The sequence below is a fragment of the Tremella mesenterica genome (genome assembly GCF_000271645.1).
Source record: "Tremella mesenterica DSM 1558 unplaced genomic scaffold TREMEscaffold_8, whole genome shotgun sequence".
In the NCBI taxonomy this organism is placed as follows: domain Eukaryota; kingdom Fungi; phylum Basidiomycota; class Tremellomycetes; order Tremellales; family Tremellaceae; genus Tremella; species Tremella mesenterica.
In genome coordinates, this window is record NW_006711232.1 from 481,113 (window position 1) to 503,186 (window position 22,074).

At 46.3% G+C, this 22,074-nt stretch overlaps 8 protein-coding genes across 8 annotated transcripts; all 8 read right to left on the reverse strand.

Annotated features, from left to right (window-relative positions):
- Positions 1-268: 268 nt before the first annotated feature.
- TREMEDRAFT_74235 (uncharacterized protein) lies at positions 269-1,295 on the reverse strand (the record flags this gene model as incomplete). Its single annotated transcript, XM_007005845.1, has 5 exons — positions 1,196-1,295; positions 1,003-1,150; positions 878-958; positions 819-833; positions 269-765 (listed from the first exon to the last, which is right to left on the reverse strand). The coding sequence occupies exons 1-5, from the start codon at positions 1,250-1,252 to the stop codon at positions 269-271; spliced, it is 798 nt and encodes a 265-aa protein (XP_007005907.1). The 5' UTR covers positions 1,253-1,295.
- Positions 1,296-5,056: 3,761 nt separating this feature from the next.
- On the reverse strand, positions 5,057-6,448 carry TREMEDRAFT_15648 (uncharacterized protein; the record flags this gene model as incomplete). Its single annotated transcript, XM_007005543.1, has 5 exons — positions 5,057-5,104; positions 5,146-5,255; positions 5,331-5,707; positions 5,962-6,086; positions 6,158-6,448. Coding segments are annotated over 5 exons (951 nt in total), but the record flags the coding sequence as incomplete, so codon positions are not given.
- Positions 6,449-7,802: 1,354 nt separating this feature from the next.
- On the reverse strand, positions 7,803-9,024 carry TREMEDRAFT_63481 (uncharacterized protein; the record flags this gene model as incomplete). Its single annotated transcript, XM_007005736.1, has 5 exons — positions 7,803-7,975; positions 8,053-8,168; positions 8,273-8,433; positions 8,593-8,735; positions 8,856-9,024. 5 exons carry the CDS (start codon positions 9,022-9,024, stop codon positions 7,803-7,805), a joined length of 762 nt encoding a protein of 253 aa, XP_007005798.1.
- Positions 9,025-9,198: 174 nt separating this feature from the next.
- TREMEDRAFT_63482 (uncharacterized protein) lies at positions 9,199-10,831 on the reverse strand (the record flags this gene model as incomplete). The annotated part of the gene is made up of 5 exons (XM_007005737.1): positions 9,199-9,398; positions 9,867-9,982; positions 10,130-10,290; positions 10,389-10,522; positions 10,663-10,831. The coding sequence occupies 5 exons, from the start codon at positions 10,829-10,831 to the stop codon at positions 9,199-9,201; spliced, it is 780 nt and encodes a 259-aa protein (XP_007005799.1).
- A 592-nt stretch (positions 10,832-11,423) lies between these two features.
- On the reverse strand, positions 11,424-12,427 carry TREMEDRAFT_63483 (uncharacterized protein; the record flags this gene model as incomplete). The annotated part of the gene is made up of 4 exons (XM_007005738.1): positions 11,424-11,712; positions 11,844-12,004; positions 12,060-12,217; positions 12,265-12,427. 4 exons carry the CDS (start codon positions 12,425-12,427, stop codon positions 11,424-11,426), a joined length of 771 nt encoding a protein of 256 aa, XP_007005800.1.
- A 394-nt stretch (positions 12,428-12,821) lies between these two features.
- Positions 12,822-15,256, reverse strand: TREMEDRAFT_63484 (uncharacterized protein; the record flags this gene model as incomplete). The annotated part of the gene is made up of 11 exons (XM_007005739.1): positions 12,822-13,110; positions 13,162-13,313; positions 13,408-13,562; positions 13,662-13,793; positions 13,909-14,197; positions 14,388-14,435; positions 14,460-14,562; positions 14,614-14,777; positions 14,829-14,980; positions 15,029-15,166; positions 15,238-15,256. The coding sequence occupies 11 exons, from the start codon at positions 15,254-15,256 to the stop codon at positions 12,822-12,824; spliced, it is 1,641 nt and encodes a 546-aa protein (XP_007005801.1).
- Positions 15,257-15,886: 630 nt separating this feature from the next.
- TREMEDRAFT_63485 (uncharacterized protein) lies at positions 15,887-16,792 on the reverse strand (the record flags this gene model as incomplete). Its single annotated transcript, XM_007005740.1, has 4 exons — positions 15,887-16,160; positions 16,212-16,369; positions 16,472-16,590; positions 16,636-16,792. 4 exons carry the CDS (start codon positions 16,790-16,792, stop codon positions 15,887-15,889), a joined length of 708 nt encoding a protein of 235 aa, XP_007005802.1.
- Positions 16,793-18,708: 1,916 nt separating this feature from the next.
- TREMEDRAFT_44698 (uncharacterized protein) lies at positions 18,709-22,042 on the reverse strand. The gene is made up of 9 exons (XM_007005646.1): positions 21,571-22,042; positions 21,420-21,447; positions 20,915-21,326; positions 20,717-20,860; positions 20,560-20,670; positions 19,968-20,429; positions 19,827-19,914; positions 19,003-19,769; positions 18,709-18,842 (listed from the first exon to the last, which is right to left on the reverse strand). The coding sequence occupies exons 1-9, from the start codon at positions 21,712-21,714 to the stop codon at positions 18,761-18,763; spliced, it is 2,238 nt and encodes a 745-aa protein (XP_007005708.1). The 5' UTR covers positions 21,715-22,042; the 3' UTR covers positions 18,709-18,760.
- Positions 22,043-22,074: the final 32 nt, after the last annotated feature.

Consider the following 22,074-nt stretch of genomic DNA (forward strand, 5'->3'; position numbering starts at 1 on the left):
CCGACATTGAACATCATGATCAAGAAAGGTCAAGCAGGCCATCTTGGACAAATTGGTGGAAAACCTCGTTTCGGGCTCCAGGAGTCTGAAGCTAAACTCGCTGACACCGGACTTTAAATCAGGTTTGAGATGATCGAATTGGTGTCCCATTCTTTGCGTCGAGCATTTTTGGAGTGCGAGTAGAATTAGATCTCATATATACTCCTGTTCGGCCGTATCGGGCATATAGTCCGTACATTCTCAGTCCGATTAGTGCCAGTCTTTTTTCTCACCTCCCTCTTCTCCTCGGTGTCAGATTTCCCTGCCCGACCTCGACACTCTGCACTACTTCTCGCTTTATCTCGGATCCCGTATCCCCTCCATGCTCATTTATCCGTCGCTTCGTGTCCTCCTGTGCTAGTCTCCTGAGTTCCTCGGTCGAAGTCGCCGAGCTAGGTTCGACGGCTTGCCGGGGCGGAGGTATCACAGAAGGGGTGGTGATGGGGTAGGCAGTTTCCATCCGGTCAAGATCTGGACCGACGTTCGCTTCTAACGGTCTTTCAGTAGTGACGATCTGTGACTTAGATTGTTGTATATAGAATGAGGATGGTCCTGCTATAGTTGGAGAGGAGATTTGCGAAGGATCGGGTAAATAACCTTGACGGATCCTCTCGGCCGTTTCACGCTGTTCGATGGCAGCAACCATCGGTTTCAGTCGAGACATACGTTCAGAATCTCGCAGTAACTCATCGATGGACGGCGGATCGGTGCGAGTGTGCGATAGCCCTGATCGAAGTCTTAGCCGTTGCGAGCAGCTACTTGAGGGATTAAGAGCTCACACGATCGCCATTGTACTGTGAGGGTGATCAGCTGAGTCATACGGTGCAAGATAACGCACCTGGTAGGCTCTGAGCGGTAGTGGTGTATTCCGAAAGGTCTCTTTCTATCCGATATTCGACCACACGTTTTGTTCGTCCGCCTGAGGGATCAGCAGGGCGACATGATTCTGCCGGGAGAACTTGCCGTTGGCCGAGGGGAGTTCGTAGAAGCTATTTCCTCGATCAATCAGCACTAAAAGCCTCACCAGTAGCTCCTTGCTCCACGTTCTCAAGGGAGCAAACATGATGAAGTAAGACATGTAATTACCGTCAAGATCTCGTCCCACCAAACCCTACCACACGTGAGCGAACATGTTCGTGACAGCAAACAAGCTCACCTGTTTCTTCGCTCCTGTTGGAAAAAGCCTTCTCAAGCTTGCGACGATACGACTCATTTCTTGAGCATTCACCGTAATTAGCGAGCAGTGGAGTGGGTATGTATAGCGAGGAAGAGGTTGAATTTAGCACGGGGGATGGAAGCGAGTTTAGGAGGGAGGGAAGCGGCGATGTCCGCCGTACAAACAAGAGCAAGGACGTGACTGCTTTCTATCTTTCTTCAACCCTCACTATACAACTTTTCTATCATACCTCTCTATCACTCTCATACCACCACGTTGATTACCGACATGACTACTCTGGCATCCTCCGGACCATCCAGCCTCGACTCTTCACCAGTAGTCCCATCAACAGCTAGAAATCTACGTATATCTAGAAGAGTCATCAACCTTGTCAACCCTGCCGGTCTGCGTCCTTCCCCTTCTAGCTCCACCTCCGCTGACGAGTAGATCCAGGTGACTTCTCAGAGATATCTCTTTCCCCTGCTGTCTCCCCCAATGCCTCCTCCAGCGAACCTCTTAGATCCGAGATTCGTATACGAGAGACGACCCCACTTGGAACGGTCAACACCAATATCGCCGCTCTCACCCCCGGAGTGATCAGCGAGCATGGACCCAAGGGGATCCTCCGTCAAACTGGAACTCCAGGTTCAGGGAATGGAGGTCAGTACACAGCTGCATAGTAGATAATCAGCCACAGCTGACTGAGACAGTTCGATTCTTTCCCAAGAACAAATTCAGAGTTATCACTCCCAACAACTCTGTCACTCCCAAGCCTCCCGCCTCACCGACATCGTCTTTCTTCTCTCAGCTGATCGCAGCTACCATCCCATCCATGTCACCGAGAAAAGGAAGGGATCCAGCGGATGAGTCTTGGGAGCTTCCGGGACAAGAAGGAGAAGTTTCTCTAGCAGGAAGTATGACGAGTGAAAGGTCATGTGCCGAATCTGCACGAAGTTTTGACCGAGGTCCAGATGGGGAAACGGAGACGAGTGTCGAGGAACTGGAGGTATGGGATGGGGTACCTCAGACTCACTCCTCTCCTCTCGGATTGAATGCGACATTGGACAGATCCACATCTATGAGGGAGGATTCTGTGGATTGGAAGAATCAAATCCCGGATGACATGTCCAACCTTCTCTCACAGGGCATGCCTTCGATGGACGATTCATTTTCGTTCAGTCCTACGAACACTCTTCCAAACCAATCCCCACGAATCCCCGATCTGTCTTACAATGACGAAAGACTCTCATTTTCTCAGAACCAGCCACCCACACCACCGACAGTCAGAGCCGGTCCTCAGCAGCTTGTCCCGCCGGTGGCAGCTCGGATCATAAGTCCATCTCCACTTCGAAACATGTCCATGTATTCTGAAGGATCGACCATGTCCGATGGGCCTATAGATGATAATCCCACCATCCGTCGACATATCTCCCCTCTAGGTCTTTCTGCTCCTATCGAACCTGTCACGCCGACACCTGGGACTGGAAAGGGCTTCACTGGATCCATCTTTGCCGACATGTCTGCTGAACAAGCACAGCTTACATGGCCTCTGGTAAGAAATGACGACGAAACAATGTTCCATTCAGCAGTATTCACAGATGACGTCGGAGTCCTTACACCGACCCACCCTTCAGCATTCACTCAATCAACTTCTCCCAAATGTGATGTCAAAACTCCCGGTAACTCGTCTCGAGGAGATGTGACCCAATTTTTCGACTGTGATACTACCTCTCCTGCTACATTTTCCAACTCCCTCATCCGAACTCCCTCGCCTCTACCTCCCAGTCTACTTCGCCCGACTCAACAACTCATGGAAGCTCATTCTGCTCATGCTACCGCCATCCTATCGGAATTGAATCTGTACAGAGATCTGGCACAGCGATTACAAGCTGAAGTCACGGAGCGAGACGGTGCTTTGGCCGAGCTCAATCTCAGGGCGCTCGAAGGGGATATGTTAAGAGTGCAATTGGATGATCTTCGGACTGAATTAAGACGGGAGGCCATTCGACGGACCTCCCCACCTTCTACTTCTATGTTGGGCGGCGGAATACAGGAAGCAAGTGGGAGCTCAAGAGAAGAAAGTGCATCACCTTCTCCACTCGTTGCTAAAATGCGACGAGATAGGGGAATCGATCACCCCGGGGATCGAACGACTATCGCTCAAGCTGAAAATAGGGATTTGGAAATCAGACTTTCCAAAGCGCTGGCCGATCAATCGGAAATGGCTAGACAAGTGCAGGTGCTGCAGGATGCGAAATCCGATTTGCATCATCAGGTCGAGACCCTGCAAAGAGAAATACAAGAGAGGGATGAAGAATCACAAGACCGATTGGTCGCTCAACGCCAGATGGGCATGGAGGCAAGTCAGGCAGAATTGACACAAGCTCAGCAACGTAACGATGAGCTGAACAGGATGTTGGCGGACGTCCAGCTCAGAGCGGAAGATGCGGAGTGTCAATTGAGAGAGTTGGAGATGGATCAGCAGAATGGGGAATTGGAGAGAATAAGGGACGAGAGTCATGCTTTGAAGGAGGAGTTGAAGCAGATTAAGGAAGTGAAGGGATTGGGGGAGGAAGAGATCTTTAGGCTGCATGGGGAGTTGGATAAATTTAGAGGGGTTCAGAAGAGAGAAGAAGGTTTGAAAGTCAGATTGACAGAAATGGAGCAGGGGCTTCAAACGGAGATGAAGAAGAACGCAGAGTTGTCACAAAGCTTCCAAGCGGAGAAGAAGAGGTGTACCGATCTTGAAACGCACGTTAGTCAGGTGATTATTTTCTTCATCATTCGTCAAGCATCAAATACCTCCATCGGTCCCTTTGTTATTGACCTGATCACTTCGTCCTGACTGTTCGTAATGTATGGAGAGAGACTTCAGGCTAGGAACCATAAGTACAAAGCTAATGATATAGCTTACCCACGCTGTCCAAGAGGCTGAAGGACAAAAAGCTCAATGGAAGTCGGAGAATGATAAAGCGACCAAGACACTCCGAGAAGAGATAGCGAAACTTCGAGCAGAATCAGCATCGAAAGATCTGGAAATACTCAATCTGCATAAACGAAAAGAAGAGTTGAAAGAAGATCGAGAAATGTTGAATATTGCTTTGGACAGTAAACAACAAGAGTTAGAGCTGGTATGTTGTTGCTTTCTTCACCCTTCTACTCATCTATCTCTCTTCCACACGTTGTCTCTAATATCATCTCCACTTCCTCATTCATCTCCCCGTCCTCCCTCATCTACATCTTTATCGTTACGAGGAGTTCATTGTAGGTGGATCTAGCTAGACAGTGGGCATGTTGCATCACGAGGGATCCGACCGGGGACAAAAACTGACTCTCAGATCAAACGGAAATTCGCCGTCAAAGGAGTGGCAGGCTGCACCCCCTTGGGAAATTCCCGTATGATCAACACACCATCCATAACGGATCAAACGCCCATAGCAAGACCTCGTAAAATCAGTATGACCCTTTCCACCCCTCTCCCCGGCGGTATACGGGGCAACAGACTTTCTGGGGTGAGTATGCGCAGTAGCGAGTTGATAGGTCGGACATTGAGGAGTAAAGAAATGAGGGAGAGTAGAGGTAGTATGAGTAAAGTGGATGAGGAGAATAGACCTCCGCGACAAAATCCAGTGGGGTCGATGAGACGTCAGAGGGTGATGGCTTGAGTGAAGATCGAACAACCGACTCTTGAACTTTCGACTAGGAGGAATCAGGGTGGGTGAGTATGGAAGAGATAAACATCTTGTAAGTTAGGACATTTGACAAGAATGCATGTTTTGTGATTCTTTGGATTTTGTGATTGATCTAGTCATAGGATGTTGATCGCTAAAAAGCAGAGAGGGTGGGTCAGACAACGTTATTGGCTTTGCCCAATACTGTTGGGACTGAGCTAGGAGGAATGAACCCGATCTGAGTATTAGCATCTTGAAGTCCTAAGAGAATTAACGCACCTCGGTACAAACAGCAGTTATCAAACTTGGTGGTGTTAAATCATATAACAAAGAAAGAGGTATAACCCCTTCCATCCCTTTTCCTTTCCCCTTTTCCGTTTCCTTTTCTTCTTCTTCTTCCTCCCTCAGTCCCTTAGCCCCTCTCTTAGATCCTCTACTAACATCAAAGAAATCAGATACATCACCAAGTTCATTACTCCCCACTCCATCCAAAACCACCCTCTCACCAAATTTATAAGTTTCACAACATGCCACAACTGGTATTCTAGCTTCTTTAGCCAACATGGCAATCATGGCTGTTCCTGCTCTTGAATATAAAGATCCATCTGCGTGTAAAGCTGATGTACCAAGTAATACCAAATCAGCAGAAGGAAGAAGAGGTGCAAGAAGAGGGAGGAGAGTATATGTTATTGGAATGTTGTATGATGAGAGGGTGGTGAGAAGGGAACGACCTTCGAGTAGAGGACGAGAATCTACTATTATTACGGAGAAGGAAGAGGAAGGGTCGAGGATACGCATGGATGTCCATGCTTCGATTAAGACACGTTCGACGAGAGATGATCTGATTTTAGTTTGAATAAAACCCCCCAATTTCGATGCAATGACAGTGACGATGACACATTTGAGTACTTGGTATGACCTGATGATCGTAACGAGGATAATGCGACAGTCAGACGGGGGTATCGGTGACATGAAGGAGAAAAATTCCGCCATATTAAGAATAGGGTAGAAAGGTGAACACTGAGTTACAAGGGATAAGCGATGAAGGTTTGAAGTAAAGATTAAAACCGGAGAGGAATAGACCAGTGTACTCACCTAGCATAAGTTACCACCGTATCTCCAGGTTTGATCTTTTCTTTTGCAGTAGTCGCTATAACTTGATCTGCGAATTCTATTCTATCTCTTATATATACACCAATAGCATCTATCAAGTATTGTTTCTGCTAATTCTCGTCAACAATTCTTTCTCCTTCATAACTTTAAAATCTAAATCAAGAAAATAACAACTCACCTCAGCCTCCGTCCCAAATTCTTGTTCTCCAAACCTATTGATTTCACCTTTCAACCATCTTATGGCATTCCCACCTCCTACACCTTTCGGTCTACAATTTTCCAAAAAAGAAATCATAGGACTTAAATGTCCTGGAAGATCTTTCCATAAAACAGCATTTTCAGGAGTTTCGTAATCTCTTATAACCTCTTGAAACGCTATCATCATACCTATGGTACGAGCGTTGGCTCCTCTTAATGTACCACTTGACATTAAGACACCAAGACGAATGATGATTGGGTGTAATTTACCTGATTTGAAAGCTAAAGGAGTATTTGGAGATGCATGTGTTGGAAGATGTGTCAGGATCCAATATTTATGAGTTGAGGTGGTGGTTGAAGGAAGATCAGGTAATCCGATTGGTTGTGATTTTTTGGAAGGGATGGAAGATGTGGGAGGTTGTTGAGGAGGTCGAGAGGTGGTAGTTCGGAATTGAGATTGGGATGGGGATTGTATTTGAGTAGATAGATTAGGAGAAGGTTGTGGTTGAAGGTCCGTTGGATTATCTGTGGATTGTGATACAGCTCGAGAAGCGACGAGAGCTGCTCGTTTTTCTTTCTTTGCTTCTTTGGCGGATTTCTTCGGGTCGGTCTTTACAACTTTGGATTTGACGCTACCTTCGCCTTGAATGTTATCACTGAGAAGCGGAGGAGCTACAGGTGGAGTTGCCGACATGGTATGGGTCCGTCTGATGCAGAATGAGAAAGGGAGTAAGTTGTTGGATCGAATTGAAGTAGTTGCAGCAATTCGGTTCGAGTCAACTTTGGCGGCGTTCGCCGCTTGGTACCCACGTACTGTACCCGGTAACTATATACTACGAGTACGAGTACAACATGTGGTAAAAGCTCATGAGCTCATGGACTGCAAATGTACAAAGTGTCGGCACTCATACACAGATTGTATGCAACGTTCTAACCTTCTACAAGTAATGTCCTATGCATGGTTAAAAATGGCGAAACTGGATAATCCCGACGGAGCTCGAATTAATCCCGACGTAAATTTGGCTATTTCTCACAAATCCCGTCACAACTGGCGAGGATCCCGTCACTACTCTCGAGGATCCCTTCACTACTTGTCCAAATCCCTGCGCTCCCTCAATATCGAGAATTGTTGAGATGTAAAAGGTGTAAAATGATCCTGCAGAGCTCAATGTTCATAAAATGCAGAGAGGTCAGGTGTATCATGCATATTGACAGCTCCGAAAATGCACTTTCGGACCCGAAACGCGTCCGAAACGCCCGAAAGTGGTCCGAAAGGTGTCCGAAAGTGATATTTTGTTTAAAGGGGAGGATCACATAATCCGAAACAGGTCCGAAAACAGGTCCGAAAGCCATTGTAGCAGGCTCCCTATGGATGGAGCCACTGATAGCTCTGTTGTTTATGCATCCTGAACCCTCTAAGATCATCTTGCATGTCTTACATCTCAATAATTCTCCTTATTGGGGGAGCGCAGGTATTTGGGTAGTAGTGACAGGATCCTCGCCAGTTGTGACGGGATTTGTGGGAAATGGCCAAATTTACGTCGGGATTAATTCGAGCTCCGTCGGGATTATCCCTACGCGCTTAAAAATGTCCCCTGTTGTCAAAATCTTAAGAAGGAAGGTTCTCAAGTCGGGAGTTGGGCGATGAATTGAAGCGACATCAACGGAACGTAGCTGTTGGCTCCAAAATCGCTACCTGATAATGCTCCGCCGAGGAGATACGTATATGCGTATTCGTCGAATGCGAAAAAAGAAGAAGCTTGAGTTGTCGTCATATCGGCGTTGTAATAAGTGAAGCCTAAAAAGTCAACTGATATCCCTCAACACAGTTTCGCCGGTTGAGTTTCCTAAGGCGCACGAAAAGAGGGGACTCACCAGCTGGAGCGGGCCAAGTGTTCAAAGGGGGTATAGTCCAGATAGGTTGTTGAGTGTTTGAACCGTAGGCTTGTGCGACGGTTTGAGGGTTTGGACAAAGACTCAATACGAATGAACTGATGATCAGCATTACTTTCAAAACTACCCGCATCTAAACATCTATTGGGGACAATGAGAATACACAGGAGTAGGGCGGGAAGAGAAATCGAAATCAACTCACGCTGAACCTCCTGATTGGTCCGCCTCCATATTATTGGCATCACCTTGTTTCCACGTGGACGCGCATATGGGATACATGGACGATCCGACTTGGTAGTACAATAATTGTTGAGTGCCATAAGTAGTGACGATGACGGGAGATGCCATACTGGTGGTTGTAGTCTGTATCCGGTTAGTGCGATGTCATACTACATCCATACACTTCCAGCATATACGACAAAGAGGTATGGTGTTGGATTCTTCTTGAAAAAAAAACTATCGGAGCGATCTGTTAAAATCGACCATTCAGAATGTAAGGGAAACAGTGGACAGCAAACTCACCAAGCGGAATAACCCCGACGCAGAGTCGTAATACATATAAGACGTCGTTTCATAGGGAGTACCCGCACGTTTACGGCCGGCTTCTGTAGGTGTACCTTGAAGATACGCGATTTGAGGCGCTGTTGACCTTTTGGCAAGGGCGGCTGAGGTGAGCGATGTTCAAAATACAACCCTCACCCGCTGACTCTCTCAGAACGAACGATTCATTGCATGATGGTTCAACGCCCCAGATAGTGGTCAGAGAGTGAAAAAAAAACACTCACCTTGTGCTCTCGTGGCGTTGAAAGGAACCATAGGTGAAGCGATTGGAAGCCCTCGTTTTAGTCGATCGGCATTGCTTAACTTCGCAATTGGTTCGTTGACGGGGATAGCGACCGTCGAGACTAGATGAGACAGGACGAGGATATAGAGGAGAGTGAAAAGATTATACATTGTAAAGACCGTGAGTGTATCTTGCGATAAGTCGAGAGGAAGGACAAACTACGAGAAGAAGTTGAATGTGATGCATTCTATATAGCTCGATCTTTATCTGGTGTTTACTACAGGTGAGCATGCTTGTTATGCAAGGATCACACTTACAACTGTTGAAAGTCCCTATGGATGTCCTCATGATCTATCAAGACTATGCTTAGAGTTATTCCAGGAATAATTGAGCCCGATCCATGTGGGATGCTTCGTCTCTCGGGCTTTGACATCTTGACATGCCGTCAGTCGGTGCCTGTGACTACCCAACGATGCCCACGGTGCGGTGAATTTCTGGAGATACCATATTGTTTGACCGTGTCCCAAACACATCTCAGCCTGCCCTATGTCCATACTATGTTCATGCTTGATCCATTGTTCCGTTGTCTAGTCAGAGAAAGATGGAGAAAAGTAACCAATCATCGAAAGAAAGTGGGTAGCAAATTGCAAGTGGCGGTTTCATTCGTGGCGGTTTCGTGAATAAATGTCCATGTCATAAAATACCTGACCGTGCGCTACATTACTACGTACATATGTACATATGGCTCCCATACTGCTCCATCTCTAACTTGGAAGACTGGCTATGAATCTCAAATTAATTTGCGAGTAGCTATCTGCGCCAATATCATTCCCTCCAATTGCACCACCAAGTACGTACTGAAGTCCGTATTCAATGAAAGCGAAAAAATAGTTGAGTTGGGTTTTTGACTCGTCCGCGTTATGATAGGTAAAACCTGACGTGATTAGCACGTTCCTCCTTCCTCTGTCTACATGATGATAGAGGAGAAAGGTGAAGAGTCGTTTGAACATACCAGCGGGTGCAGGCCAAAAATCTCGGGGCGGAATAGTCCATATCGGGGTTTGGGTATTTGTCCCATAAGATTGATCAACTGGTCGGGTACTACCGCAAAGAGTAAACACAATGGCGCTGCATGTCAATATCAAATTTGATCCTCTGATGATTCAGAAATTCTGCTTATTTTACGAATGATAAAGTGTGCACTTGGATGAGTGGATAGTAAGCGAAGAAAATTGGTGATAAAGGCGAGGTGGGATAAAAGTGTACTGTACATACGTCGAACCGCCGGGATTATCAGTTTCCATATTGTTTGCTTCCCCGCCGCTCCAAGTCGAGCTGCACAGGGGATAAACTGTGTCATCTCTTTGATAGTAAAGATATTCTTCAACACCGTACTCTGGAACAATAAATGGGGAGGCCTGAGTCTGGTCGGTGGTCTGTTTTCATCAATATCATCTTGCACTCCAGAGAGGCCCAAGAAGGAGACTTCATCAAGCGGATGAAGGACATGGTAGTTAAGAGGAGCTCAGCTTACCAGTCGGAAAATCCCAGCGTCACGGTCGTAAAATAGATAAGAGGTTTGGGTGTATGGACTACGTTTTCGAGCTTCAGGAGGAACCGCTTGTAAATAAGCGATTTGGTTGGCATCAGACCTCTTGGCTGGAGCGGCTGAAGATCAGTAGAGAAACAAATATGAAAATTGCTTCAGGAAAAGGATATAATAGGGGGGTCTTGGTGCGTTACTCGAATTATGTAAGCCAGAGTAGGAGAAGAGAGCGAGGGGATGAATAGGGTCATGATAGACTTACCATTAACTCTACTAGCATTGTACGGACTGGTGAGAGATCGAAGAGGAAGACCACGTTTAAGTCTGTCAGCATTGGTCATTCCCTCTCCACGACCCTTGACAGGAAGGCTGATGGCAGATGCGGCGCCGGCAAGCATGAGAGAATAGAAGAAAGTTGCAAGTTTGAACATTGTAAAGACCGTGGGATTTGTGTGAGTCTTGAAAGAACGAATGATGATAAAAAGAAAGCAAATTTCATTTGAGTGAGCGAGTCAAGATCATATAAGCATGTTATGGTTGTGTGAAATGTTTGTATTCGACAAACACACACGCATACCTCGTGGAACATGATCAAAACCCTTTTTCATGGCCTGTAGAGTTGAACGAGTACGTCTTGCTGGACGTGCACGATGAGATGAATGCTCATAGAGTTATGGGACTATCATGATACTTCCGCGGTTCCCGTTTCACTAGCCAGGAGATGCTTTCTCCCCACGCGTGCGCATGTCGTAATTCTGTTCCTGTGACTAACTCCGCCATCTCGGAACTTCACATCTCCAGGGATCTGCGGCCTGGGGCGTCTTCTTTTTCACACAAGATACAAACAAGCCAAGCATCTACTAGGGTCTTCAACAGGGTAGCATGTCAATAAACCTGCATCTCAACATTAGCACCAACATTCACATACAGTCTATCCATGTGATGGGTGTAATCGTGAGTTGCATACTAATAACGTTATACATAATGTCCATACATTGTCCTAGAAGTCCCATGCAGAAAACTTTACCCGGGCAGTTGATTGACCCATGTCAAAGTGAGTTCGGTGACTGCTCCGTTTGCACCAAAATGTGAAGCCTTCAACGCAGCGCCGAGTTGATCGAAGCGATCAGGTTCATACGTGTCGTACACGAACCAAGATGGATTTGTGGTGGTACCATCGTGATTATGGAAGTTGATACTTGCTGGTCCGGGAACATTTTCGGGGACGTTCCAAATTGGTGCTTGAATTTGATCGTTTTGAGACTCAGCGACGGTCTGATCGTAATCTGTCCCGGGTGTGAAACCGCAAGTGCTGGAAATCAGCTATCACTCGATGTAACTTTTTCAAGAAAAAGTGGAGGGTTTGTGAAACATAACTCATTGAATGATGATTGACGTGAGTTTGGAAAAAAAAGACGATGGAAGAGTAAGAGATGTATGTACCTTGGACCTCCCTCTGCATCGATCTCCATGGCAGGTGTCTGACTTCCTGAATAGATAAAGCACTCGTTGGCAAATGTTGTTCCGTCAATAGGTGTTAAAATGACTTGGTTCGACCCGCTTCCCTGAACTTTGAAAGAGACGGCAAGACCTGGGTTTATGGTCTAAATCACGGATCAGTGATTGAGTTGAAGAAGAAGAAAAAAGGGAGAAACGGACCAGAGCGAAAACACCGTTGCTATCATCATAATAAACGAAAGATTCAGTGTTGTGTGGGGTTGCTTCCCTTCGATCGAGGGAACGCTTAGGAGGAGCGGAGGCAGGTGATGCTTGAAGATAGAGTTTTGATGGCCCAACAGATCGTTTGGAAAGAGGTTCTATTCAAATCAGCTTGGAAATCAAATTTGATAATCTCACAACTCACGTCCGGTCGCAGTGGCGTTGAATCTCCTCGATGGGACTTTTGGTCCAAGACCTCGTTTGAAACGTTCGGCATTGGTGAGTTCGGAGGCAGGTAAAGCCGTTACCGCTTGAAAGAAAGAGAGGAAGAAGAGACAAGATATTAAAAGAGCGGATCGACACGACATGATGAAAAAGAGCGACAGTGGTTAATAGTGATGTGAGAATCGAGAAGTATCTGGTATATGTATGAGCATTTAAAACATTTTATGAGTAAGTTAGAAGGTTGATGAGTTGTTATTCGAATTCGTCATACTCCTTCGTTCGTCCGATGGTTCAAGTAGTTAAATCGATTATGTTACGTGCAAGTCACTGAAGGTGAAGCATGTTATACCCTGAAATCAGCACGTAATGACGAGAATCTCCTTACTGATGTCGGACATACTAACGTGTCATATAAGTCATGTCTATTCAATATCAAAATACGTACAATTATACTTTTGATACTCCACTGTGTTGTACTTAGTATCATCTACATGGGTTCGAGTTGACATTACACGTTGTCCCATCCCTCAAACACGTCTAAGATATCGTTTCCACCCATGTCAACACTACCTGCTGTGTCCTTGAAGCAGAGATAAGATCAGATGCTCTCAATCCAGCGCCAAGTGTGTCCGAGATGGGGGCGTAATCCGTTCTATCAAAAACGAACGTAGGGATATCTCGAGTTTCCGTTCCGTCCACGTTATGAAAACTGAAAACCACAGGCGCCGGTAGATAGGTAGGTATGTCCCATACGGGTATTTGCTCTAGATTTCCATAAGAAGCATCAAGTGTTTGTGTATCCTGAGTGAGGGAGAAATCCACGGATCTGAGAATGAGTAGCAGACAAAGACTCATTGAGTGATGATGTGTTACTCACACCCCGTGTTCTTGAGCCATAGTCAAGGGTGTACCATAATGATACACAAAAATCGTAACGGTATTCGTCGTTCCATCGACATTGACGTTGACCTCTTGATCAGTCCCTTGAGTGGGGAAGAAGAATTCGGTAGCTTGGGTTGGATCAGTGGACTGTGTAATCTCAGCTCAACTTCCCTCTACTAAACTTTCAAAGGACTTAATCTCTGCTGGGCAAATCAACATGATGGAGAGATCTTCAGCTTACCAAGATGAAGAGACTAGTAGTGGGGTTGTATGTGAGCCATGATATGGAATCATAAGGTGTTCCCGCTCTATTTGATAGGCTTCGTTTACCGACCGTCACAGGAGATGCTTGTATATACGCCGTGGTCGGAGAGTTGGATCGCTTCGCATGTGCGTCTGATGGATCAGTTTCGAATCCTCACCTCGGTTTTTCAGGTTTCTTCATGAGTCATGAATGTGGAGGGTTTTGTACACGTGAATGTTGTAGAAACTCACGTCGAGTGCTAGAGGCGTTATATCTTCTTAGAGGTGAGGCCGGTGGTAAGCCACGTCTGAGACGTTCGGCGTTACTCTCCCAGACTGGCTTACAATGTGCCGTCATAGCTAGTATGAGTGTCACAAGCATAGCTGGTAGAAACATCTTGACCATCATTTCAGTCTAGTAGTCAATCATAGCCGAGTAAAGAAGCAACAATGCAAAGAGCTTCATAAACAACACATTGGACTGGTAGTTATGAGGAACTCATTCCTCTCTCCTTGATCCTTGAGCTCCCATCCGTCTGCAAGTCCGATGTTCTCAATGCCTTGGCGGTCAACAAGCCCGGCTTGCGAGCTTCTCCCATTTTGGGCTCATTAAGAACTCCGTTGCCATTTGTGCCGCTGGCGTCACCGGACATGTCAGGAACCTGGTAATCGTTGTCCCAAAATATGGCGCTGGTTCCTAGGATAAATTGTCCGGACCGGAGCCCAACATCAATCTCCGCGTCTGAAAAGTCGGTAGAATATCGAGAAAGACAAGTGAAAATACGTACCTGCAAGCTCACAAGTATGTACACGCAAGTCCACAGTATAAAGAAGAGGATAATCTTTGAGCGTAATACCAGTAGTACGTAACCATTATCAAATGGGTAATTCATCAATCCATGTCAACACAATTTGTTTCTGTTGTATTGAATCCAAAGAATCTGGATTCATCGTTGACCCCAGCATATTGACACTGACCGTAGTGTCGAAAACATGAAATGGCGCGTCGACAGTGGTAGTACCGTCCTAATTATGATATGTGAAACCTACCGTCTGGGGCCAGGAAGATGGTGTGGTCCAAATGGCTGATTGACTGAAGGAACCATATGATTGAGAAGGAGTTTTTTGAGAACCGGAAGTGAAAACTATTGATCTCCAATTTCAGCAGGGGCACAGATATCATGATGTTAACCAAGAGACTCACAAATATGTATCAGAGTTCATGTTTCTTTCCGTACCACCAAGCCAATGCCAAATTCCACTAACGGCGTAACCGTGTTGGGCATCCGAAACCCATAATTGAACGTCCTGCTCGGTTCCTGCTCCGTTTGTGAAATGAAAGGATGCAGCTGAAGTAGGATCAGTCGACTAAATGTCATGTCAATTATTTGATATGTGGAGGGAGAAGATAAAACCAACAAGTTGTAACCAACCCTTTGTACTGTCATACCCCACATATGATATTGTATCATATGGCGTACCGGCCCGCTCGGGGAAGTTTCGTTTGCTTGCAGAAACAGGTGAGGCTTGCATGTATCCTACCACAGGGGCGGAACGTCTGGCGGGTGCATCTGATCAATGAGCGTACTGCGTAGTCGAGATTGGAATTTTGAACTTACGTCTGGTTGATGTTGCGTTATATCGTCGTACGGGTGCTCTTGGTGGAAGACCTCTTTGGAGCCTCTGAGAGTTGGTATTCACCTTCCCAGCATTGACTACTTCCGTGCAAACGACTGAGAAGAATAAAAGGACATATACTTGAATAAGTAGTATCATGATTGTCAATGTTGATAAAGGTGAAATTCAGAAGTATGTATGCCAGACTCACATAGGTAGCCCTCATTCATTGATGTCTCCTCGGAGACTCTCTACATAGTCGGACTTGACCAGAATGCCAAGCTATTCTTTCCTGATCAAAACAACGCTTGTCCGTTAATTCTGACATGTCTCATCCTGACGTTGATGGCTTAGTTTCAGGGATATTCCCACATTCCATGCGGAATTGATGAATTCTCCGAATTTCCGAACGGCGCCGTGGCTTATGTGTTCCTGACCACGGGCGTCCTCGATCGATGAAGACAATGGGAAGTTGACGGGACATGGTCATATGCCCCGTCTTGGCAAGCTTCGGAGTCCCGTAAGTAGACGTGGAGCCTCGAAACAGTCGCGACCAATCGGACCTACTGCTCAAGGGGTCAGGAATGTTTACATGATATGACTTTCGGTGGACCAGGCACTCATTCCTGTCAAACATGGGGCCTCGAATGCTGTAGTCCACCACTTCACGCCTCACACATCGGAGCATGTACATGGGTATCAAGTCTCTTCCCGTACCAGGCAACAAGAGAAGCAAAAGAAGAAAAAAAGCTTATCATGTATATGACTAATTTATGATCCCAATATCCATATGGGCGAACGAGACTATGAATCTGAACGAACTAGACGCTACGACAAGTACTTGAAGAAACATTTCACACCTAGGGGAGACTGTTCAACCAAGTCAAAGTGACCTGTGTCTTGGGGTTGTTAAGCGATGGTGGGTCCAGCGTAGAACCAAGTTGATTGACACCGGAAAATGTAGTATCGAAGACGTAAAAAGGAGCGTTGACCGTGATGGTACCATCTTGATTGTGATATGTGAATCCTACTGTTGATGGTACGTCTGATGGTATTGTCCAAGTAGCCGACTGTTGACCGGATCCGTATGAAGAAGCTATCGAAACTTGGGAACCTGTCGCGAAGTATAAAGAGCTGTGAAATGAGCAAACAAATTGGAGAGATATGTATGATCGTTTTACTCACAGGAGAGTGTCTGCATTCAAATTATTAACTCCTGCATTGTTCCATGTTTTGGCGTCGATGTAGCCCAGATTGCTACCCCCTGAATACATCTGCATATCTTGTTCCGTACCAGCACCATTCAAAACGTGAAACGATACGGCTTGGGTAGGATCCGTCGTCTTTCATTCAGCACATTTCTAAAGATGAAAAAACCTTGAACAAAGAAAAGGGAAGTGAGATAGACGTACGAGAAATAGCCAGGCATTCGAGTTCATACCCACGTAAGAGAGAGTATCGTGTGGTGTTCCCGCTCGTTCCGAAAGATCACGTTTGCCAGTCAAAACAGGTTCTGCTTGAATGTATAAAATGTTCGCAGCGGGTGATCGTTTCGACTGAGCGTCTGAAAAATGAGCATGAATTTCGAAACTTCAACTTGATCACTCACGTCTTGTAGAAGTAGCATTGTATCTTCGCAAGGGAGCTTTAGGGGGTAAACCTCGTCGAAGTCTAGCGGCATTGGTATCCACCGGAGTAGCTATCACTGATAACGAAACGACAAGAAGCAGACATAACCAGGAATGAAGACGGATGAAGAAGGTCATGTTGATAAATTTGTTGAGATATGATTTCTTGACGTGCCCATTTCAAATCGTACTCTACCAGTCTATATGTATTCTCCTCAAGCATTGTTGTCACCCTTGTTTGTCGTATCGTCGTTTGGTTGACCGCTTGGGAACCGAATACATATAAACATGTTTAATGAGAAATCGATATGTCTCACTTTTTGCGTTTCTCAAGTTGGAGTGTTGGGAATTCAGGGGGAAATCCGTGCGGACGAAATCTCTCCGAACCTCCGAACGACATCAATAAGTTACGAGTACGAGTACTTAGTCTCCGACTGTTGCATGGTCACCATGGTCACCGATTTGTGAATCTTGCAATACAGCACAATCCGTAGGCCGTAGGGCTCATGAGGAATGTACTTTGTTCAGGCAGAAATACATACCCATACTTCAATACCAAGTACTCGTACTCACTCCACTCGTACTCTAGATCTACCATCATTGATTGTCCTTTCTGTTTTCTGTTCTTTGCAGACAGCTGAACCTGTTCATTCTTTGTAGAAACCACCAACACATACTACTTTACACTAGATTCTCACATTTCTCAATGATATTCAATCTCAATGGACTTCTCTCTTTTGTTTCTGTACTTGCTACAGTTGCACATGCTACAAGAGTAGAAACCAATGCTCAACGACTCAAAAGGGGACTTCCGCCTCTATCACCTCTAAGAAGATACAATGCGACTTCCACCAGACGTATGTTCCATCTTCTATCATTCCAATGTCTTCATTCCCATGTTTGTCATGTACTGAGTCTATGTTGATGTATAGATAGCAATTCAAAGCGTTCAGCAACTGTGACTACTGTATACATGCAAGCTTCACCCGTGATAACAGGCAAACGATCTTTTTCAGAAAGAGCAGGAACCCCTCTCGACTCTTTATCCTATGTGATGATAAATGATGACAACTTTTCACTCTTAGTACATATTTCATCAATAATATCCTTCTTGATCATTAAGATTAGACGACGGATCCAACGAAAGCCCTTTCCTTTCAGATCACCAATGGTGCAGGGACGGAACAAGATGTGCAAGCATTCAGTGGTGGTCAATCCCTCGGATATGTTGATACGGCCGCATGGACCTCGGGTCAATCTATGAATATGGCGACTAACTCTCAATTGTAAGTTGGCTCTCACACATCTGATATCGTATGGAAGTTGACTAGTAGATCACTTTATTTTCCAATCAATACTCAAGTCTCCCTTGCCAATTCTAACGGCGCTTTCTTTCAATCAGCCATCTGGACAATCCCTTCATCTTTACCAGGAAATTTGGGTGTTACCTTCCATAATAGTGATGGCACAACAACGGTCGATCCTCCAGTGATGACGGACTACCTTTTCGCTGAGTTCTCAATCCTGCCAACTTCGACACTTCCTCCGGACAACTAGCTCTGCTCAACTTGACGTGGATCGATGAATTACCCCCCTCTTAGACCTCTCATCTGTGAGCATGCACTTTGTTTTTTATGGAACATTCACGGCGCCCGTTTACTACTTCCTGAGATGTATGATTTGCGTACAGTACAGGACGTCTAGACCTGAATTATCCGGTATGACCACAGTCCATGAGTGACATGAATCCTCCCAACTTCAATTAGTCCCATCTAATCCGGACCAAGTCTCCTGCTTCCGGAGTCCCAAATGTCCCGTTGAAAAACGCGCCCTTGTGTCTCTTGCCTCTTGGGAGGACCAGGTTCTCGGGTCCTAAGTGTTCCTTCTGTGCGGCGGTATGGACTTTCAGAAGGACATGTGTATCTTGGCTGGACAGTGTCTCAGCCACCAACATTACTCTTGAGTAGGTGCTTCAACATATCATGAGCATCAAATCCATACGTAAGTGATCTTGGTAATTGAAGATGGGTAGGTGGTCCCACCACACCAGATATCTAATGATGATGCGATGCATGCTTGCACATTGCACAAATTCCGAAGTGTGATCTAAATACCTTTCCCTCTAGCCCATCGACGTGCCAGACGCCATGTCAAGAAGGCACCTACTGCTGCTGACACGCCTCCAATTCTTCCCATCAGTTTCACAACTTATAAAAACCAACCGGATCAGACCTCTCACTACACCTTTCTCACAATCATGGTAAGACAAGGAGAGTGAATGTGAGGATGATTGTTCGATTATATGAGGGCGGGGATATTATTATCATGAAGGGTTGCAAGATTCTCACCTAAAGATCAATCCTACGGCGTCCGAACTCCCTGCTTGCATCACTCCTTCTCTTCTCATCAATCTCTCCCCCAGTTCCACGACCCCCGTCGGAGCTTCTACCGCCGCTACTGTCCCATTGACCACGGGATTGGCATGCGGATGATGACTCGGCAGACTTTTGTCAGGTTCCATGAGATAGAAAATGGCGCTACTCAGGATCGTCACCAAGAACTGGGGCATGACAAGGAATACGTTATGGATACCCAATATCACCCCTGCCTTATCGGCCATTCCTTTCCTTTCACTTGAATTCGACCGAGCGGAGAATGAGCTGTTTCCTGGGTCCGCTCCGTCACCTTCGAATGAAGATTTGGAGGACGTATCCGAGGAGTGTCGTACGATGACGGTGGAGGAGTGATCTTCCATCTGTGGAGTCTGGATCACGAGAGGGGTGAGATTTTGAGTTGTGCCGTTCTCTGGCATGGTATCGGTGGATTTTCGAGTCGGGGATGATTCATGATGTTGATGATTGAGAGTGAGGGAAGATCGAGAATGATGTCGAGTATGTATGGGGGATGATTCGGGGTGAGGGGACGAAGCAGAGGTTGAGGCTGACGTGCTGGGTCCGGAAAGATCAACGGAATAGACGGGTAGGGGAGGAGAAGAACGTGAATGTGTTCGGTGTGGACGGAGGAGATGAGCTTCTGATTCGGCGGAAGTTCGCATGAATAAGACGTCTGGTTGATCACGGTCGATTTGACCGTCAATGAGGATCAATTCGCCGAGCTAGCTGTCAGCATGAGTCCCTAAAGATGAGCGAGATTGATAGAAGCAATAACATACCAGGGAGAAGGGTGCCCATTGGAAAACGCCCCAGGTGATTCCAGTAATCCCAATTATGATGTATGCTCCCGTGACTGTCTCTACGAACCTAAAGACGTGAGTGAGTCGACCTGAACGATCACTCGGATAGCTGAAACTCACAAAGTTGCGGCCATACAGCCAGCAAAGATAAATTGACTGATCCACCAGATGCTTATGAGTGTGAGGCCGGGTATAGGCAGAGCCCATGCGGACCCATCCTTCAGACTAGCGATCAAGTTCTTCCCTCTATCAAGCGATCGCTGAATGAAGCTCGACCCATCATCGATTTCCCTCATCCGTTTCCGTGAGGCGGAGTTTGGTGGTCGATCGGGATTGCCTCCGCCATTCAAAGGCGAGTAACCGGCCACGTCGTCAAGGACGATACCGGATTCAGCGACGAAAGGTGGGAGACATACACTGATGAGGATATTGATGATGGCTTGGAAGAAGAGAGCTCGGGCGCCGGATCGGACTGCTCGACCTTCAAATACTTCGTCTGAGAGGTCGCCTTGGGGCATAGAGCGTTTGTAGATTTCGGACACCCAGACGGTGGTGAAGAACAGGATGGGGAACCAACCAAGGCTGGACGTCAATTGACGCCCAACGTATGCTTTTTGAGCCACAGACTATTGGACGACGAGGCATCATAGGCGAGAGGGAAGCTGGAAGTGAGAGACGGGGGAAAGGGAAGTGGCACAGAATCTTCACTCACGAAGCAAATAGATCAATGATACACACCATCCGTATTCCAGGAGGTAAAGAAAAGATGTTATCCCAGATGGCTTTCAGACTCGCAAAGAGCCCATTCTTGGCGTTCGGTCGGCTTCCTATCAGCATGGCCGACAAATGACCAGAGAGAATAGTCTCACTCGTCACGAAGAAGCACTCGTTCTGTGACCGCCCAAGAGGTCAGTGAATGACAAGTCAGGAGTATAGCGGAAGTAATGAAGGACAGAATTTGTAATTGTGTCTTGCCCAGAAAAGGTAGGACGGGGGGGAGGTCCAAGTTGCCTCTATCAATCAGCACCGTGTCATCCAGGTGATTTGTTTGTCGCTGATTTGCTCACACAAAAAATCCTGCCAAACTTCCAAATCCAAACATTCTTCCCGCCCATGCACTTCCTTCGTCCTGTCTATTATTCGGCAACGTATCAACCACCAGTGCTCTATCCGTACTCATGACGGCGTTTATACTAAAATCGATGAGATAAATCGCAAACACGGCCAAGGTGACGGCCATCCAAGAGCCAAATCCAAAGAAAGAAGAAACTTCTCGAGTCCAACCGAGGAGCATCATGGCGATAGCACAAATGGTGATTCCGGCCAACATGAAAGGTCTTCTTCTACCAAACCGAGACTTTGAACGATCTGCCAGAACGCCGATGAGGGGTTGAACAACGAGTCCAGAAAGAGGACCAGCCATGAAGACGAGGGACATCCATGATTTTGATAATCCGAGTTCTAGGAGGTATGGAGAGGCTAAAAGGTTAGCTCACACGACTTACGACTTGTATGGTGAATCCTAGAACACGGCAAAGATTGTCGTGGATGTCGTAGAGAAGTCACACCCACCGTAACCCATTTCTATAGACCATACACACTAATTGTCAGCTCAGTCATTGGAGTAAAGAATGAACTTGGCGGAATATACGGTGGTGTAAAAATGAGGATGAGACCCAGAGGATGAGGATGATATTTGAGGAGCAAGCTGAGAAAGACTCACTTGTATTCCTAACATGCCAATAGTGAGAAATGGGACTTTCGCCCATCTCGGTCCCTTAATACTTGGTTTCCCAACCCATTGAACTTCATGACTCCCACTATCGTCAAACTCATCTGCGGTTGGGATAAACGCCCCTCCTGTCATCTGGCCTGGTTCGTCTCTTGTACCTCTGACTAGCTGCCTTTAATCTTTGAGCCTCTGCGTTTCAACGTCGGTTTAGTTCTTCACTTTTCAGATTAGACCCTTAGTCTGAGGATGACTTGATATTTTGGCACAGATTGGACGTTGATATTTTTCCCCCTTACAGATGAATCTGACCAGATGGGCGGGAGGATGATCGCTTCCTTGTTCGGGCGCAGCTTGTCTTTGTCGGGATGTTCAACGGGCTTCTGTGATCCAAGTGGGAGTCATTCTCCGGGTTGAATTTCCAGCTTTAAGAAAGAAAGAAAAGAGTGGTGAAAAGATATATGAGTAGAGACAAACTACGGATTGAACTCGCAGCCA

What these genes read in the sequence shown, in the direction of transcription:
- TREMEDRAFT_44698 (XM_007005646.1), bottom strand. Translation starts at nt 21,714, where the DNA reads ATGACAGGAGGGGCGTTTATCCCAACCGCAGATGAGTTTGACGATAGT. An exon ending in GTCTATAGAAATGGGTTACG is followed by an intron (nt 21,327 to 21,419) that starts GTGGGTGTGACT and finishes CTAACCTTTTAG; the next exon opens with CCTCTCCATACCTCCTAGAA. An exon ending in AGTTTGGCAGGATTTTTTGT is followed by an intron (nt 20,861 to 20,914) that starts GTGAGCAAATCA and finishes GCTGATTGATAG; the next exon opens with AGGCAACTTGGACCTCCCCC.